Source organism: Lactuca saligna, chromosome 5 (genome assembly GCF_052625555.1).
Source record: "Lactuca saligna cultivar CGN05327 chromosome 5, ASM5262555v1, whole genome shotgun sequence".
Taxonomy (NCBI): Eukaryota; Viridiplantae; Streptophyta; class Magnoliopsida; order Asterales; family Asteraceae; genus Lactuca; species Lactuca saligna.
This window is the reverse complement of record NC_136421.1, coordinates 67,238,274-67,258,574: the sequence shown is the minus strand read 5'-3', so window position 1 is coordinate 67,258,574 and position 20,301 is coordinate 67,238,274. Positions and strand designations below refer to the sequence as shown.

Here is a 20,301-nt window from a genome sequence, read left to right as displayed (position 1 = left end):
CACTTATCTAAGGGCTGAGTCTCTATTAGATCAAGAGTTTGGTAGTTGCACTGGATAGCTAAGTCTTTGTTGGTTATTGGAGAAGTATCGGTCCTCATATTGTTGATGACTTGTCCAAGCAGGAGACTGTTGGAAAGAGTGTCCAAGGTCATTAACTATTGGTAATATTTCCAATAATAACAGGGTTCTTTCGGGTTGCCCTGAAAACCCAAATTGAGTACAATAAATAAAGATTAATTATATATATATATATATATATATATATATATATATATATATATATATATATGTATATATATATATATATACATACATATATATATATATATATATATATATATATATATATATATATATATATATATATATCACTTTTGATCAAAGCAACCTGTCATTATAATTCAAACGAAAGAATCCAATCATTTAAATCTCTAGGTTTAAGATACATCAGTAATCATGAAAGAAAAAGAAGAATTTTCCATAAAATATCTGAATCTTGAACTTGATAAATTTTATAAAGATGTTTTCACCTTTGAAGTTTTTATTATAAAATTGATAAGATAACCAGTCTGATACCAATTTTAAACAAATTTAACAAATTCTTGAAGAATTCCCCAACTAACTTATAACAATAAACAAAATAAATTTTTTGTGTCAACAAAATACAACGTATTTAATGAAATAAATTTCTTCCAACAAAACAATATGTAAAATACAAAATAGAAATTTTTATAGAAGATGATTGAAAAGAACTGTGTATAGTGGTTGATCTCTAGACACCATATCTGTCTCCACTGACTATATATCTATGGTCGATTAAATATTAAACAAATAAGACATTAAAGGTAGTATTAAAACCTTTTAATAATTGATCATGAATCGAAACACATCAAACCAAGATATGAATTCGATTTGATAGATGAAAGTATGGTGAATATTTGATCTTGAATGCTTTGAAAAACCTTTAGATTTTTCACACTAAGAGAGTTATGACGGTGGGTTCTTGAAAAAATTATAAGCGACGGGCATGAGTATGTATTTCTGTACCGTTGTAAACCTGAAAATTCATATAGTGTATATAGTTCGATTTCTCGAGTTATATATATAATTACACAAGATGTTATTATTTATTGTTATTATTTTTTAATAATCCAGTCCAAAAGACCTTCATTGCTGGCTCAAAAATTATAGTAAAATATGGTTTCAAAAGACCTTAATTGGCTAGCTAAAAAAAATAAAATAATAATAAAATATTATTTTCATATTCAAAACTTAAGAAAGATACATGAACAGTAAAATAATAAATCTTTGAAAACCTAATGACTAAAATATCTGATCTTTTTCACTATCCATGCCTTCCACGAGGTGTGTATCATAAGCATCTGCTTTGATTTTTTCTTGAAAACTTTCAAAGAAAAGATTTGTAGAATTAACCCTTTATTTGTTTGTTTCTTAAAAAGCACTTACTCCAACAAATCGATGACATTTTGATAAGACATATATATTAAGGTAATGATTAGCACAGTTTAAGGAAATATATTTTGTTGAAAAACATATGTGCATTCATTTTCCATTTTTGCTGGTATGTTGGAGGCTTTTGCGGCAAAAATAAATGATTGGTTAAGAATGATTTCTCCAATCTCAACCTTTTTTTTCTTAATTGAACCTCTCTCTCTCTCTCTCTATATATATATATATATATATATATATATATATATATATATATATATATATATATATATATATATATATATATCTTGTGTTACCGAAAGGTATTTGAAAACAATTCCATCTTTGTTTTTAAATAAAAAAAATACAACTTTATATTCAACAATATTCAACAAAAGATGATGCTTTTCTTTCTTTTATAAAATATAACTCTATTTAAAAAATTTAATAGTCTTAGAAGCATTACTGTTTGAGATTATTATGATGAATAATCAAGTCTCGTCTTATAATATTCATTTCACTTGAAATCTTGGAGGCACATTGTGTTCGAAATTAAGGATGAAAAGAATTGTTTGGATTCGCTGAAAGTTGAGAAAAACACTATTGAATTGAATTATTTCGATGATACAAATCGAACATTCAATTGGTTAAAATTATGAGTTTTTAGAATGAGAGAATGTTGGTGAAATGTTCTTCATGAAGTACCAGAAAATGACCAAAAATGGATATATAGTTTTTTGTTTGAAAACTATCACATGACAGTTTCAGACTATCACTAAACCACCTAAATTGTCATAAAAAACAAATTTTATTATAAGGGTTAAGACGAGTCAAGTTTTCTAAAAAAAAATGAATTTCTAATGCATTTTAGGATAAGGATCACATGACAGCTCGGCCCTATCCAGGGGCTCAACCCCCTGGACCCCGCCAGGAGCTGCTACCCCTTGGACCCCGCTCCCAGGGGCGTTGGCCCCAAACCCTCATTCATTCAGGGCTTCGCTCCTAAATAACAGTGTACTTTAAATCTTGAAAACTTAACCAAGTATGTACGATGCGTCATCCTAACCTGTTCAACATATATCAATATCACTTATTGTCAACAAATTTAATCATATTACACTTGAATAATATTGATGATAAAAATCATCAACAAACCTCTCCCTTTTAAGTATAATCCTGATTAAACTTAATGCAAAACATAACGAAAACAAACTGATGCATAAATGAAATGTCATGAGGATTGAATGTCACATTAGTAAATTCTTCAACCCAAATATCTTAATACCATGTTGTCACTAAGGACTGACACTATATTTTACACATCAGTTTACATTCTCATAATTTCTAGCTTGACACAATATTTTACTAGCCTGTGTCATATCCTGCAATAAGCATTTCAAAGTTATGTCCCAAAGCTTCTTGAAGCAGTTAACTTCATGCTTATATAGGTAGTCATTTTCTTCTTGCACCTCCAAATGCAATTTTTCAAAAGAAATATTAAGAAATAAAATTTCAACCTCCTTAGCTTGTACTACTGAACACATACCTTGGGATGATGATAATAATGTGTTCCAATCTTCAAAGATAAAATTTTCCACATTGAATTCAACATTAATATTACATTAGATAGGAATTGGGTATATCAATATAAAAATGTCACGTAGATTTTAAAGCCATCCCTACAGCCATCTTATGCACAACATCTTTTGCTAACCCTTTAGTTAGATGATCGGCTAAATTCAACTGAGTTCTTACAAACACCACAGATATCACATCAGTCATGATGTGCTCACGAATCATGTTATTTCTAGCCGAAATGTCTAGACTTCCCATTATACACTTGACTATAAGCCTTAGCCAAGGTTGCAACACTATCACATCTGATACAAATAATAGATATTGATGGGGTCATAATGGAATTGTTAGATTATGTGTCTAAGCCAATAACTAAATTGGTATATACTTGAATTATTAACAAAGTCCTTTTGGGTTGCCCTCAAGTCTGGTAATTCAATTGGATGACTTTTAGAGAGAGATTGATTTATTGATTTATTATATGATTAATTAATAGAAATAAATTAATTTATTAATACGTTATGAGAATAATATATTAATTAGAAATTGTATTATTTAATTAAGAATAAATCATAAATTAATTAGAATTAATTTTGGGATTAATTTGATGATTTGAAAGTGAAAGGACCTAAGCTGGAATTATTTAATAGTTGAACAAGAGAGGGATTCTAGAATAGTCCTAGGATGGCCGAAAATTATTGGCTTCCTTAGGCTTCTAGAATATGCCTTAGAGATAATTAGGAAATCAGATAATTACTTGATTTAAGATATTTTAATAAAGTAGTGGTTATCAGGGATTCCTAATGTAGCTATAAAAGGGATCTTAGGGTTAGAAATTTTGGCCACTCCTTCTAATATAGAGATATCCAAAATTCACCTCTCATCCTCTCTCCTAAAATGTTTACATAGTTGCTAGGGTTTGCGTCTGAACCATTAGAGTCAAGATATTTATGGTTCTAGCTTCCAAGGTTTTTAAAGAAGGATTGTTTGATTGTTTTCTAAAATAATCAAAATGTATGTAATCTTTTATGAATTTCAAAATTAGCTAGGGTTTAGGGTTGTTGTTCAATAGAATTTTACTTCAATAGTGTTATGACTAAGTCTAATAGGTTGCATGTACTCTAAACCTATTGAAGTAACACTATTGAAGTAAAACCCATGTAAAACCCATCCTCATTCAAATTGGAGTAAGGATTCATTCAAATTGAAGTAACACATGGATAGCAAAGACTTATAAGTGCAAGCATATAAGTAAGGATTTATCTGTGTTGTTGCATGTAAAACTCATCAGTGGTATCATAGCATATGGTTTTCTAACAATTAAATGTACATTGCATGAAATTGAACAAAATCCAAATTAGAGAAAAGACAAAATCATCATTTTGTTGTGGCACAATGTCGTGGTGTTCTTCTTCCATGATGTTGAGATCTTTGGATCCGTGTTCTTGTTCGTTCTACCACGACTTGGCAATCTGTAACATTAGAGTTTGGTATGTTTCACTTTTAACCCACCTTATTATGGGTTTTACATGCACTAATATGGATAAATACTTACCACTTATGGGTACATGCAACCTAAGGATCTATGTCATAATTCTATTGAAGTAATATTCTATTGAACAACAAAAAACTATAAACCCTAGGTAATTTCGAATATTATAAAACAAAATTTAGGTTTACTTAACTTTTAGTTATCGTAGTAAATAACTAATCAAAACCTTCTTGAAAAATCTTGGAAGCAAGCACCACAAGTGTCGTGCCTTTAATGGTTTGTCACACCCCCAAACCAGAACGACGGAATCGTTCGAGGGCGGATGACTTCATGTAGTATCGAAACATTTGAATACATAGTAAAGAAAGTAATACAACCATCATATATATAATTTAAAAGTTTACATTGTTGAAAGGTACTTGTTTCAAAAGAAATTACAATATGATGTCAAAATGAAATTAAAATAACGTCGCAACGTCCCTTCTTCAAAAGCTGTAGTTTACTTGTATTACTGAATCCCTGAGAAATACAAGTGGTTTTGAAAGAGTAGGTCAACATTTAATCTGGTGAGTTCATAAGTATTTAGTGACAATGTTTGTATGAAATAGAATGAAAACGGTTTGTACATGTTTAAATGTTCCTAGAAAATCCCATATTTTCTACTATAGTAGATGGTAGTTTAATTGTTCCAAAACTGTAATGCAATAGTGCTTTTCATGCCTAACATAGTAGGTTTATGTATAAATCGTTAAGGCATTTGAAAAATGTCACAACTAGAAATTTTGTGTCATATAAGCTATATACTCAAGTAAAGGTTGAATCAAAAATTTTAAAGCATGTTTGATGCCTATTATGTAACATCAAAATTTCAATCAAATACATCATACAAGTACTACACATAGTCGTCAAACAATTGGAAACCCTAGAAGTTCTTGTTAAATCCATTTTTGGACTAGAACTTCCTTATTGGACCTAAGTGGACCAATAAGCTTCCAATTTGACTATTATGGGCTTAGAACCCTTAAATGGGCTCTAATTGGACCCACATCTATTTATTTCAACATTTTGGGCCATATTGGGCCTAGAATGAAATGAATTAAAAGCTTTGATCCATGATTAACTTAATCTAGCTTAATAGAGCATAAAAATCACAATTTTATCTTATAAGGCCAATGATCACCCAAACTAACTCTAATATTGGGCTTAGGGGCAAAAAGCCCAAAAACCTTTTTTTTCCTTTCCAAATTCTCAGCCCAAGGCCCAAACCCAAGGAAGGTTGAAGAGTTGACTTGCCATTGCCACCTTATTTTTATCTTTTGGACATCCATGCAACATATCACATATACCCATGCATACATCACCTCAAAGTCACTCTTCTTCTTCTCTCCCACTCATTCTCGGCCGAGCAACACCCACACACACAAATCTCTCACAAACTCTCTCTAGATCACTCAAGGCTTCTTTCTTCTTCTCCATCCAAAATCTCGAGATTTAGGAAGCATTCAAGGGAGTTCTTCCACAAAAATCATCATCTAAGGTAAGGTTTTGCTTGGATCTATGACTTGTATTCCTTGTTCTATCAAAAATCTCTTCCTAATCCATGCAAAAATCGTGATCTTGCACTCTAGAAAACTCCATAAACTCGAAAACTTCATCAAGGAGTGCAAAGGCCAAAAATCACTTCATTTCTTCCATTCTTTCTTCAAAAACCGAATCAACACCCAAGGTGAGTTTCATACCCCCTTATTTTCGGTTTTTATAAGTTTTTGTGGGGGAGATACAAGCAAAGGTGTAGATCCATCATTATGTGTATGTTGTGGTTGATTTCTATGCTTATATGTAGGTTTTGTATGATTTTGATGCTAGATCTAGTTATGAAATGCCAAAAACCGAGATATGTATTTCATTATAGCATAAAATATACTACTACATGCAAAGTATACTAAGGAAAATAGCCAAATGGCTTGACAACACTTAATTTGGGCTAAAAACTCATTTTTTTGACATAAAATGTTGAAAATACAAAGTTGAAGGGCCTAAAATGAAATATTTCGAAATCTGATGGGTTAGATGAGTCAAAACAGTTTACATAATGTATTTTCTGAAAATATACTATTTGGAGGGTTAAAAACATAAATTCCAAGCTTATTGGGCTAAATATGACATTTTCGGCCCAATGAGGCCCAATATGCGAAATTTTCTAATTTGGAGGACCAAAACTGCATTTTTCTGTAAAACAGTGGACTATAAGTATTCCATGTACTTTTGAAAGGTTTAAAATGCTTTTCAAATTTAAAAAGGACCAAAGTTGCAAAAATTTTCCAAATTGGGCCAAAAATGTAAAAATTGCGAAAAAGAGGGGTTATAACCGAGAAAACTGCAATTTCAAGGACTTAAGCTGTTTTCTATGAAAAATATGCTGGAAAATACTTATTTCAATAATTTTTGGTGTTAAAATGTGAAGAAAATTGATTTAAGGACCAAACCGGAAAGTTTTTAAATAAAGGGGTGAAAAGGGTAAATTTTACAAATAAGGAGGGACTGAAAACAGAAAATTCTCAAGTCTAGTTCAATACATGTAATTTGACCAAATGATGGTACCACGCCTATCAACGAAATACAATACATTACAATACCAAAAGTCGTTGTCAAACGAATTGGTTCGGTCTCGAACCAATAAAAATCCGAAACTACTAACACGACGACACTACGACATTACGACATTACAATTCATAACTAATAACGATTGGGAAGTCACTATACATGCGAGTGTGCACAGACGTCTACGCACCATCTTTGGGCCCCAAAAGTGTAAAATCTTGTTTGTTGAGCCTAGCTAGCCCAATGACCTGATCTTAAGGCCCGAAGACCTCTCTCTTACGAAGTGTTGGGTTTTACCGATCCGACATAACGTAAAAGGACTTTCAATGGCAAACATGCTACTGGTCCCCAAGGGTCCTTCAGTGCTGCTAGTAAAGTCTGTAACTCACGATTGCGGGTTGGGCTTCGGGCCCTTCGCAATTGCAATGGTCTTGAACGACGCGGGGAAATACCGAGGGTTTCGCACCTTCTCTTCTTCCCTCCGGTCGTGGGACTACACAAGTCCGGGAGGATTGAGTTGTGTGAAGAATTACGAGTGACGCCTAAAGGATCGCTTGTAAGGTTGTTGATTGGACGTTTTCATTAACGCACGTCACAACACTTCACCACCCACTGTATTCTCAATGCCTCCGGAGCTCAACGGTTTCCTCTAACGCAACGAAACAACGGTACACAAACTAAGTAAAGCAAAGTGATAGGAAAACGTCGGGTTTTCCTAGGGTTTTCAACAATTACAATTATGAATTACCGGTCGAATTTCACAACTCTTACGCTTACATCTATAGAATTCAAACAAGCATACTCATGGATCATCACATATTTTTACACTATTCTATTTTTAGAAAATATCGGATTTTCTGATGGTTTTCAAACAATACATTGGATTTCAAACACTACTTATGAACTCACCAACATTTCATATGTTGACGTTTTCAAAATACTTGTATTCTCAGGTAACAGATAAGGTGAAGGATGATTTGTACTCTATGACGTTTTGCTGTGGTTTAAGTAGTATCAAACAGTTATTTTTTTTTTGAGAATGTAATGTTTTGAACAATGTAATGAATGTAACATTACCAGTTGTATCATTCCAAATGTTGGTGATGTATAATGTTATGTTTCATGTATATGCATTGTGATGGTATTCAATGAGTCACGATAGCCCTCGGACGTTTCCGCCGTCTGGTTCGGGGGTGTGACAAAAAACCCTGTAAATCAATGTGTTTGTAATACTCCATGCGAGTCTTATAACCATACTATTTGACCAGGATGCCTATAACAACGTTCTTCAGGTGTTGGAAAGTTATGACGTTTGTCACTCCAGGCCTACCGCCCTAGGTGTAGCTAACAGCTTAGGTGTGGGATTGTTAATCCTGTATAGATCTATACACAAGTATCATGCTCCACCTACAAGGGATTTTGGCATATAATACAGGACATAAAATGCATATTCGAAAGTACGTGAAATGTCTTACAAAACATAGTATAAAACAAATTTACATATGAAAATGTTCATTTTTTCTTGTGTATGAAAATATCTCTTTGATATAGTGTTTCTAGTATGTAAATGTTCATGATTTCCTCGTAAACTATACCTATTATAGTTTTTCAAAATGTGTGTTTCGTTCGTATAGTAAACCCTAGTGTAATACTCACTTGTTATGTAAAGTATAATATTTATAGTGTCATAAATGATCACATATAATTAAAGTATAAATAAAGTGTTTGATTCGTGTATATATATATAAACATGTTTTATTTCCAAAAGACAAGATGTTATCGAGAATATATATTGCATACGAAAGTTCCCATGTAGTAGTTATGAATCACAATGGATTTCATAACCAAGCTACACAAGACCCCGAGTGGTCATGACACCATTTGAGTAATCGTAATCGGATTAACCAAATCCGCTCACTTCCTACCAATAAAGGAAACAGACAAGATGGAGAAATTAACCAGAACTTACATCAAAGAGATTGTACGACTACACCGTGTGCTAATATCTATTATCTCTGATAGAGACGATAGATTCACCTCAAGATTTTGGCAGTCGCTATAGATTCTCTGGGAACTAGTCAGGATATGAGTGCAACTTACCATCCACAAACCAACGGTCAGAGTGAGAGAACCATTCAAACACTAGTAGACATGCTAAGAGCCTGTGTGATTGACTCTAGTAAAGCATGGGATACCCATTTTCCACTTGTCGTGTTTTCATACAACAATAGCTACAACTTTAGCATTAAGGTTGCCCCGTTCGATGCCCTATATGGCCGTAAGTACATATCCCCTCTATGCTGGGCTGAGGTGGGTGACACACAGCTAGCTAAGGGGCAAGTCCTTGATAGCACTCTCACTGGCCCGGAAATCATTCGAAAAATCATAGAAAAGATAGTCTAAATCTGAGAATAACTGAAAGCCTCCAGGGATAGACAAAAGAGTTATGCAGACAAGAGACGAAAACCCTTGGAGTTCTAGGTGGGTGATCGCGTTCTATTGAAGGTCTCACCTTGGAAGGGCATGATACGCTTCGGAAAGCGTGGAAAACTAAATCCAAGGTACATCGGGCCATTGGAGATTCTTGCTAGAATCGGCCCAGTAGCTTACAAACTCCGTCTACCACAAGAACTTAACAACATACTGTTGGGTTATGAGCATTCTAACACTCCTAAGTGTACATGCAACCCTAAATACCTTGGATCTATGTTTTCTCTAGTATACATGCAAATATGAACATCCAAGGTATTATCCTAATCTAGCATACAAAACTATCAATATAACAAGATAGAATACATACCTCTTTGATGTATAATGTCTTCATGAAGCTTGAGTGCCTAGTACCCCAAGTGTGACACTTCAAATGGTTCACACAACACCATAAACACTTGGAATAACTTAGAGAGAATTCTACACTTCATGAAATCGGCTAGCCCTCTCTAGAATAATACTAGTGCCGATTTTGTCAAGAATAATATCTTTATATAGTGTTACAATTAGGGCAAACCCCAATTGTCATGACTTTCCATTTCCTTGGATCCATGGGTTCAAATACACCATGGAGCATCCATGGAGCATCATATGGGTTTTGGCCCAACTAGATAATCCATGGAGCATTAGCCCACTATACAAGTATGGATGATTTACTCAATCAGCCCATATATTTAATTAGTCTTCTTTTGATCACTTAATTAATCCTAGATTAATTCTTGATCAATACTAATTAAATAATCTTATTATTCTTATTATTAATATAATAGAACTTATAATATATTAATAACCATAAGTGTCTTATTTCTCTCATTATAGTCTATCCAAGTGCATGATGCCATGCAACCCAAATGGACCATGTCGGGTCGGGTCAAGTCTTACCAATTATAGTTATGGACTTAGACATTAATCCAACACATACACCCTATCTTCCATGTATTAAATCTAAAGAAGTGCTTATCCGACGAGACTCTTGTGATTCCACTCGATGAAATTGAGATAAATGAGAGTCTTAACTTTGTGGAAGAACCAAAAGAAATCATGGATAGGGAAGTCAAACGGACGAAACAAAGTCGCATACCAATAGTGAAGGTTCGCTAGAATGCCAAGCGGAGACCTGAATTCAATTGGGAGCGAGAGGATCAAATGAAACAAAAGTACCAACATCTTTTCCCTAGTCCATGATGTACTCTCTATAGATAGAATTTCGGGATGAAATTCAATCTAACGGAGGGTGGGGGGGGGGAGGTAATGTGAGAACCCGTTATTTTCAAGTCAACAAAAGTCAAAGTCTATAAATAAAATTCGGGTTTTATTTTTTTCGTTAAATTCATGAGGGTTAGAAAATGATATAAGTTATATAAATGATGTTTTTATATAAGTGTTTGGACTAAATTACACTTAAAAATAAAAGTTTTTCCTTTTGGAACCGAGAAACCTCGCACCGAAAACCCCTTTTCGGCCGAGAACACTCAGACCGCAAACCCTTCGGACCGAAAATGTCTTTCCGGCCGAAAACCCACTCGGTATATATATTTTCCCCCGAAAAATAAGTAATTTTCTCACTTTTTCAATCGAAAGCACTCCCATTTTGCTCCCAAGTATCATACAAGAACCTTCCAATATTCAAGAAAAATCCTTCAAATCTTCATATTTTTCACCAAGAACACCAAGAACAATCTTCAAATCTTTAAGCTGACCAAAAACACCATGGACCGAGAACATGTTCCCAATTGAAAACACCATAAGATCGAGAACCTGGTTCTCGGTTGAGGTTTTAAGACCAAAATCAAGAATTTCAGTGAAGGCTACACCGAAAACCTTTCTCAACACATCAAACAATTCTCGGTAATTCTTGTAAGAAATTTCATACATAAATTAAGTGTTGTCTAACACTTTAATTAATTATTCCACTAATTTAAATACGATTATATGTTTAAATAATATTAGGATACCGTTCTTTCCATGTATGATAGCCCGAGGATCATCTCTACAGTTCTAGTATCTAGACTCTAACACGCACTAGAGGTGAGTTCATACGGCTATATTTTCACTATTTTCAATGTTTTAGCCGGGGAAATACAAGTTAAATAGAAAGACTCTTATGTTATCATTCAAACGATTTCAATCCATTTCATTTGCAATTGTTCCAACCCGATCTATCACTACATTTACCAAAATATAATTTTAACCCTTTTGTAGCATGTTGAGCAAAAGGGTATTTTTCATAAATCTCTTACTACCGCTTTATACACACTATTATATTGCAAATGCTTCAGTTCATTTCAGGGTACACATTTAAAACTATAGTTGGGATAGTTTATGAATCACTACATTATTTTGCTAAATTCAATAAACATTACATGAACATACATTCAAACTATAATAGGTATAGTTTGGGAGACACTACACTATTTTACATGCTCAAAGAACACTATACAAAAACAAGTATATAAACTATATTATGTATAGTTTATAGAACACTACTCTATTACACTAATTTAAGGATACACTACTAAGTAATTATTTACATTACAAAGTATACTACTACAAGGTAATACATATAATTTCAAGTATAAGAGAACACTACTACACTACACATAAACTAGCTAATACAGGGTTGTGAGGCACTACTTCGGGGTATCCACTAGGGTACGGTTCTAAGTCTTACAAATTATAACCATAGGCTCCTGGATGGAGAGCGTGAATTTGTGTATAGATATATATGGGACTGAAAATCCCGCACGTTAGCTGGTTACAACAGCTAGGCCGGAAGGCCTAGGGTGACAAATGACATAACATTCCGATACCTAAAGAATGTTGTAGATGCCACTAGTCATATTAAGCATGGTTGTATGAAACTCACTATAGTATCAACTAAAACATTTGTTTACGAGATTAACAATACTTCAAATAGATTTATTTTAAATAATGAAACTATAGTACACTACTTTACACTACAACTGGTGGATTCCAGGCACTCATACAATAAGGTTTTCATACAAAAACTGCTACGAGCACTACCACAGACACTACCAATTGTATTCTCAGGGAACCGGTAGACAGATACACCTACAGGTTTTGAGAAGACGGAGCTTTTAGATTCGCATCTTTTATACTTTTTTTTATACATTTTGATGTCATACAAACTATGTATTGAACAGATGTATATACTATATTTTATCAATGTAATGGTTGGGTTTGCTTTGATTACTATTATACATTTGTTGTGATATTGTACATGATGTCCTCCGACCTCGAATGTTTCCTTCATTCCGGTTTGGGGGTGTGGCATACAACATACATACAAAGGCATCTCTCCTTAAACTAACTAGCATGTGATTCACAGATTCATAAATCAAGTCATAACAGATAACATATATGGGTATTCTGTCGAAAACTTCCTTGAGCTCGACTGATTGCATGCACCACACCCTTTCTTGTTTTAGAAAACTCTTTACCTGGAAAGCCATGGGCACCCCCACATGATCTTATAACCAAGTGTCGTGGGCACTCCTATGATCTTTACCTGGAATGCCATGGGCACCCCTACACTGTCTTATAACCAAGTGCCATGGGCACCCCCATGGTCTTTCCTGTAAGTATAACAAAGACAACTAGCATATAACATACCACATAACTAACTAGCATACCACCTAACACGTAATCAACTGGCATACCACATAACACATAATTAGTCGGCCTTGGTGCCTTCAACCTATTCGTATGGTGAGGAGACTCACCTCGAATGCTGAAACTCCCTGCAAGAAATCCTTAACTGCTGCCCTAACAACTCCTCGAGCTGTCAATACCGAAATATCGCCGAATTAGCAATTAGGTCCCAAACCATGATCCATAATCCATACTTGGGGGTAAATTGACCATTTTACCCCTGGCGCAACAAGATTCATAACTAAGTTCCAAGTCCAAAACTGAAAAGGCCCAAAACTGTAAAATCCATAAAAGCCAACTAATTGCCCACTAATGGCCCAATTTTCCAAATTGGGCCTAACTCCTTAAATGGGCTTTCCCTTTAAGCCCAAACACATTCTTAGCCCAAGTCCTTTCATAATGGCCCAAGAGTCTACACTTTGCTAATGGGTCCGAAAGCCATATCCAAATATGTTAATGGGCCACATGGCCCAATAAGGCCCAACCAAAACAACCATGGCCCAAAACATATAAATCAGACCAGCAATCCAAAATATGACCAGGCCCAAACTGAATAAGGCCCAAAGGGCTTACACGCCCACACAAAGCTGAAAACCCAACTGGAGTGCGTACGCCCTACGTACCCTCCAGTATGCTCAACGTACTATCCCTTCAAGCAGTATGCGCTGCATACACGAATTTACGCACGATGTACAAGCAGGATGTGCACATTTGACCATTAAGTGCTTAATACTTGGGATTTCAATGTCCAACTTTATATATGAGTCCATTAAGACGTCCTAAGGCATAAATTTGGCAACTTTATGCCTTTGCATGCTCCATATGCTCCTAAGAACCCTTTACAACCCATTAAGACCTTTCCAAGGGTCTTAACTCATGCATGAGGTCAAAAAAACCCATCAAGACTACATTTTTATGGTACTAATGAACCAAGGGACCTCATATCTACTCTTCCTAAGCTCCGGAGTTGCTCAAACTTCCAAGGGATGATTCATAAACACAAAAGGGGACAATATAGCAAACCCTAACTCAATCTAATGAATAAGATGTTAATGTTAAGGCTTTATACCTCTAGAAGCTCCTCAAGATGATCTAGATGCAGGATCTTGAAGCTTAATGCCACACCAAGCGCTCATTATCTTCTCCTTCTTAGATAATCTCTAAAATGTCTACCAATACACTTTTTAAGCTCAAGAAACACTCTCACAAGAAAATCTGAGGTTAAGGGATGAAATGGGGCTGTAGAGGCTTGCTAGGGTTTCACCTCAATGACTTAAGGATGTTTAAATATGTGTCAAGTCCGAATTTTAGGGTTTGGCATATCCGTCACGTATGCCCCGCGTACCCCCTGGTACGCCCAACGTACGTGCTGACCCTCCGCGATCATCCATCCTTAGTACGCTAAGCGTACTCCAAGAGTACGCCCAGCATACGAGCGTATGAAGGGACCATTATGCCAAAATTTTCATTTCAAGGGTATAAAAAGTTACTACCAGATTTGGAGTGTTACAACTATTTTGATGTTAATTACATCAGTTACGTAGTTAATTTTTTATAATTTTCGTAAAATTATAACTCCTCCAATTGGAGTCAGATTTTTACAAAGTTTATATCATTGGGATCAAGTTACTGTGTACTTTCCAAATACACTAACCATTATTAATTACGACATGACTCTTTTTTCACTCATTTTTTACTTTATCAACATTTTTCCACTTATAATGTGCAACATATTTGATCATATTTTCCGTAATATGAAAATTTCTATTGCTTTCGTTTGTCTATGCTAAACTCTAGTGATGGTTGTTTGACAAGTAATTTCTTTGTTATTACATGAGAGAACATAGCTTCAGCAAATCATGATGGAGGTTTGTGTGTGTGCGTCGACAAGAAGAAAGGAGTGGAGGCATGATTTTGAGAATAAAAAAGGAAGAGTGAGAACTAAGGTAGTAACATCTTTCTTTTTTCAGAGATGGATTTTTTAAGTGCCATTTAACAAATTTAGATGTATATTATAAGAGGGTTAAACAAGCAATATCTGAATTTTTAAAGAGATTACCTACTAGTTTTTCAATTAAAATGTAAACAAACAGAGCCTAAAACTTCCACCTATTTCATTTAGTAAGCTATTGTTTGGATATTTCCTTTGAAAGTTATACACTTTAACATATTTCTTAAGTTTGGTAATTAAAAAATTACAAGCAGATCAAGACATATGAGTAGTTGAACTAAATACCATGAACACATATAAAGGTTTTCTAGGATTTTAGCCTTAGAAAACTTGTTGGTGAAATGTAGGGTGTGAATAGAGACAAAAATGCAAATAGGGCTTATCATCGATTGTTATGTGAGTTTTTCATATGTTGTTACTCGCACTAGAATGTCTATCATTCAAATGTAGTTTATATAGGGTTATAGCTATTTATTTATCCAAACATGTTTTATGATAAATATAGTTGTATGTAAATGTGTTTTTTAGCCAGTTTATTTTCTATGTGACTTTTAGACATGATACATTTAGTGGAAACCAATGACATGCTTAATAGTCTTGAGCATGACAATGTGTGTGATAGGCAAGGATAGGAACCGAGAATTATACTAACTTTCTTTTAATATTTAAATTTATTAAGCACGATAGATATATTGTAGCAAAGGGGAAATGAAACAAGCCTTTGATTGTTTCTCTAAGAATATAGGGAAATGGTCAATTATTTTCTGATTTACCAAAATGACCAACACATATGAAAAATTGTGTTTGAGATTAAGTTAATTATGTTTCATTGTAACTTTATATCCAAAAAAAACATTTCCAACAAAAAAAAAAGTAAAAAGAAAAATGAATTTTAAAGAAAAGTCCAAAAGCCGATGATCAATTGGGAATTTTAAAAATGTTTTGTGTTCATTGAAATTAAACATAAATTTTAAAAAATTATATTAAAATGAAAGTTAATTATGATATAAGAACGTATAAATGAGTCATTTAGTTGAAACCAATAGTAATTAAAATTTAAAATTCAATGGGTAGAGAATATTTTTATATGTATTTGGTATAAATGATAGAAAAATGCATATCGTATACCATCCGAAATCCAAAATGCCATATTTTGGAATTGGTGTTCATTTTGTAAAATACGTCAAATTTGGCCATTTTCATTAGTCGTCCTGAATCATAAAGTATTTTATCATTATCCCTAAAATTTAGCTATTTATACCTACATGCCACAAGATACACACAAACTACTTCTCATAACTGAAAAATATGACAAACTTATTGGTGCCACTCTCTGACTCCCATGGTGGAAACCGAAAAAATCTGTGGAAAATACCATTTTCCAATGTGGTGATCACACGAACTAGGAACTATTTTTTGGGTCGAAAATGGCAAGCGGTAGACATCCAAGTGGCATCATGGTTCATTTTTGTTCATTTACTTGCCCTTTTTGCACCTTTTACATTTACTTGGGAGGCTTTTTGGATCGCATTTGTTGGTTACATTGTCACGGGAATGCTAGGTGTGACCCTCTCTTATCATCGACTTTTGTCCCACCATAGTCTCAAACTTCCCAAATGGCTCGAGTACATATTTGTTTACTTTGGGGTCCTAGCCTTACAGGTTTGTATTTGGCTTTATCATCAACATAATCTAATTTTTCTCGGATTGATTAAAAGTTTGTCTAGTAAGACGTAATGTATTGACGGTGAATGAAAGAGACGAAGATAATGAAGGAGTTTATATATGTGATCATTTTGGATGGTATATATGAATGTAATTAACATTATATGATTTTATCTATATTACATATAAATATAATACGTAGTTTTAGTTCTACACTATACATGTTAGAAAATAAAAATGAAAATAAATCGACTCATGAACTTTAAAAATAGTTATAAAACATAAAAATAAGTTATGTTACAAATTTTCATTATATTCTATGATTGTATGAGAAAAAATAAAAATTTATTCGATTGTATTAGAAAAACCAAGTAATATTTTTAATTTCAATAAAATGAATCATATTATTTTTTTTCTGATTCCATCACACTAAACAATACGTAGGTTATTTCATTTTATATGCAGGGAGATCCAATATTTTGGGTGAGCATCCATAGATATCATCACAAATACGTGGATTCAGATAATGATACACACTCGCCCATCAACGGGTTATGGTTTAGTTATGCGGGTTGGTTTTTTGACAATGAATACCTAGTTGAAAAGGTATCATGATATCCTTTTATTATCAATTAGTTTTAAGATATATGTATTAGATGAGTTTATTTATAAAAAAGGTAAATATTAATGTTTAAATATTTAATAAGTTTGAATTTAAAATAAAATTGATAAAATTGTTGAATTATTAACTAAAGTGTTTTTTATTTTTATTTTATGTTCAGACAAATGATTTATATAAATAAACAAAGATATTAATGGGGTTTTATCCTAATAATTTTGAAATTAAAATGTAAGCCATTATTAAAATTTATATTCATTTATTATTATATTTATTGCTATTAAATTTAAATTTATATGGAATTTAATAAAATAGAAAAAACCATAAAATGACATGTAGAAAACACAATTAGTTTAAAATAACTATAAAATGCATATGACCAAATAAATGAGAGTATGATATGTGCTAAAAATATCTTTATTTATTAAAGTAAAAATGATTAAAAATATATTGTTGCTATAATTTTAATCGAATTGCATGAACAAAAAACACAAATCATCCTAAAACAATACTATATTGGTTGCTTTTATGCAGTATCAAGAACGTAACAACGTAGAAGATTTAAAAAATCAAACATTCTATATATTCATTCAAAAAACATACATGTGTCATTTGCTTGGATGTGGTGCGGTATTGTATGCATGGGGTGGATTTACGTACGTCGTTTGGGGCATGGTATAATATCTTTATTTGAATTCATTTCATAAATTTTACTTTAGATAATGATTTTCAAATATATTTAGTTTAAATACTTCATTCATATTAACTTACATTTTTTATGAAATAAATAAATAGATTGGATAGACAAATTTGTTTGATTAAAACCACATGTACATATTAACAAGGAGTTTTTTTTATATAGATACCATCACAAATACTGGGAGATCCTAAGTGATAACTTACATTTGATTAAAACCACATGTACATATTAACAAATGAGGTGAGTTTTTTATTTGAAAAAAAACTTTTTTTTTATATATAAATATAGAGCTCTATTGAAAATGACGAAATTTGTGATTTTTATAAAAAGGAAACAATAATCTGATTGACTTAATTCGTGATTTTTGGTATATGGTCTGCTAAAACTAAAAAAAAAATTCTTTAATTGATCCATAGCCAAAATATATTTATATGATTGATAAAACTTATTTTCTAAAACATATTGCTAAATTATTTGTAGTAGTATATGTTAACTATAAATTAAATCGTTTTTTACATAAATTTATGGTGTATGTAGGGTGTTAGGATTGTATGGATTTATCACCTTATGTCCCTCATAAACACCATTGGCCACATTTGGGGAAAGCAAGCTTGGAATACCGGTGATCTCTCCAAGAACAACTGGTATGTTTGTAAATATATGAATGTGCTAATTAATATTAGATTCTAACAAAAACATTTTTCCATATTTTGTTAAGGTGGTTAGGAGTGCTTATCTTCGGAGAAGGATGGCATAACAATCATCATGCATTTGAGTATTCAGCTCGACATGGATTGGAGTGGTGGCAAATCGATTTTACTTGGTACATCATACGGTTTCTTGAAGCTGTAGGTTTAGCAACCAACATCAAAGTACCGACCGAGGCCCAAAAGCATAAAAAATCCTTTGATACTTCTTATAATCCATATAAATGATCGATCGTTTTGTACGTAACATTAAGTATATATTTAAATAAAATAAACATCTATATAAAATTACTTTTATATGGATTACTTTATACAAATGAAAATATACTTTAGAGATTTATTTAATTTTGCAAGTCTTTTGTTGATATGTATCCCTTAAAATTATGTTTGTTTAATTTTGATTGAAAATAAATATATAAGTGGAATGTCGACATATTTTAATCTAATTTTGACTTATGTTATTTGTATTGTTTACTTTTGTTAAATAAGTACATTTTGTTTGACGATTTTTATTGAATGACATGATTTTATTCAATAAATAACAACTAGTAATTTAGCATGCATTTTGCCATGGATTTTTACTCGACTTTGTTACGTATTAGAAAAGTAAATGAGGGATATATATATATATATATATATATATATATATATATATATATATATATATATATATATATATATATATATATATATATATATATATATATATATATATATATATATATATATATATATATAAGGTTAGGTTCATGTGAGACGGTCTAATTTTGTGAGACCGTAAGACGCATTTTTTTAATTTTTTAAAAATTTTTTTTTAGTTAATTCAAGTTCCGAAAATAATATTTAAAAAAAGAATTTTTTGATTTTTCCATTTAATTTGCATTTTAAAATTATTTGTTACAATATATCAGTGTAATATTCTATTAGAATATTTCACGTATTTTTAAAAAAAAATGGAATTTTTTTTTTATTTTTTTTAGTTAATTCAAGTTCCGAAAATAATATTTAAACAAAGAATTTTTAGATTTTTCTATTTATTCTGCATTTTAAAATTATTTTTTAGAATATGTCAGTGTAATATTTAAAAAAAGAATTTTTGGATTTTTCCATTTATTTTAAATTTTAAAATTATTTTTAGATTTGGTCTCACGGTTTCACAAAATTAGAATGGTCTCAAATGAACCTATATATATATATATATATATATATATATATATATATATATATATATATATATATATATATATATATATATATATATATATATATATCTTCCTATCATAATAAAAGAATAATTTTATTCTCCTTTTGACATGTGTCACCATATTAGACCTCATAATTAATGCATATTTTATTTTTCTTTTGATATGTGTCACCCTA

General features: G+C 32.1%; 1 protein-coding gene across 3 annotated transcripts; it reads left to right on the top strand.

Moving 5' to 3' along the window:
- Positions 1 to 16,525: 16,525 nt before the first annotated feature.
- LOC144998769 (palmitoyl-monogalactosyldiacylglycerol delta-7 desaturase, chloroplastic-like) lies at positions 16,526 to 19,304 on the top strand. Of its 3 annotated transcripts, none has more exons than XM_078958497.1 (5): positions 16,526 to 16,892; positions 17,340 to 17,501; positions 18,049 to 18,189; positions 18,752 to 18,858; positions 18,933 to 19,301. In XM_078958497.1, exons 1-5 carry the CDS (start codon positions 16,539 to 16,541, stop codon positions 19,147 to 19,149), a joined length of 981 nt encoding a protein of 326 aa, XP_078814623.1. In that variant the 5' UTR covers positions 16,526 to 16,538; the 3' UTR covers positions 19,150 to 19,301. The 3 variants fall into 3 exon arrangements, with proteins under 3 accessions (XP_078814623.1, XP_078814624.1, XP_078814625.1); XM_078958498.1 differs by having other exon boundaries at positions 17,361 to 17,501; positions 18,933 to 19,297; XM_078958499.1 differs by lacking the exon at positions 18,049 to 18,189 and having other exon boundaries at positions 18,933 to 19,304.
- Positions 19,305 to 20,301: the final 997 nt, after the last annotated feature.

Excerpts from the sequence above, each read along its gene's own strand:
- LOC144998769 (XM_078958497.1), top strand. The coding sequence starts at position 16,539 with ATGACAAACTTATTGGTGCCACTCTCTGACTCCCATGGTGGAAACCGA. Across the intron at positions 17,502-18,048 it reads ATGAATACCTAGTTGAAAAG|TATCAAGAACGTAACAACGT; the intron begins GTATCATGATAT and ends GCTTTTATGCAG. Across the intron at positions 18,190-18,751 it reads CGTACGTCGTTTGGGGCATG|GGTGTTAGGATTGTATGGAT; the intron begins GTATAATATCTT and ends TGGTGTATGTAG.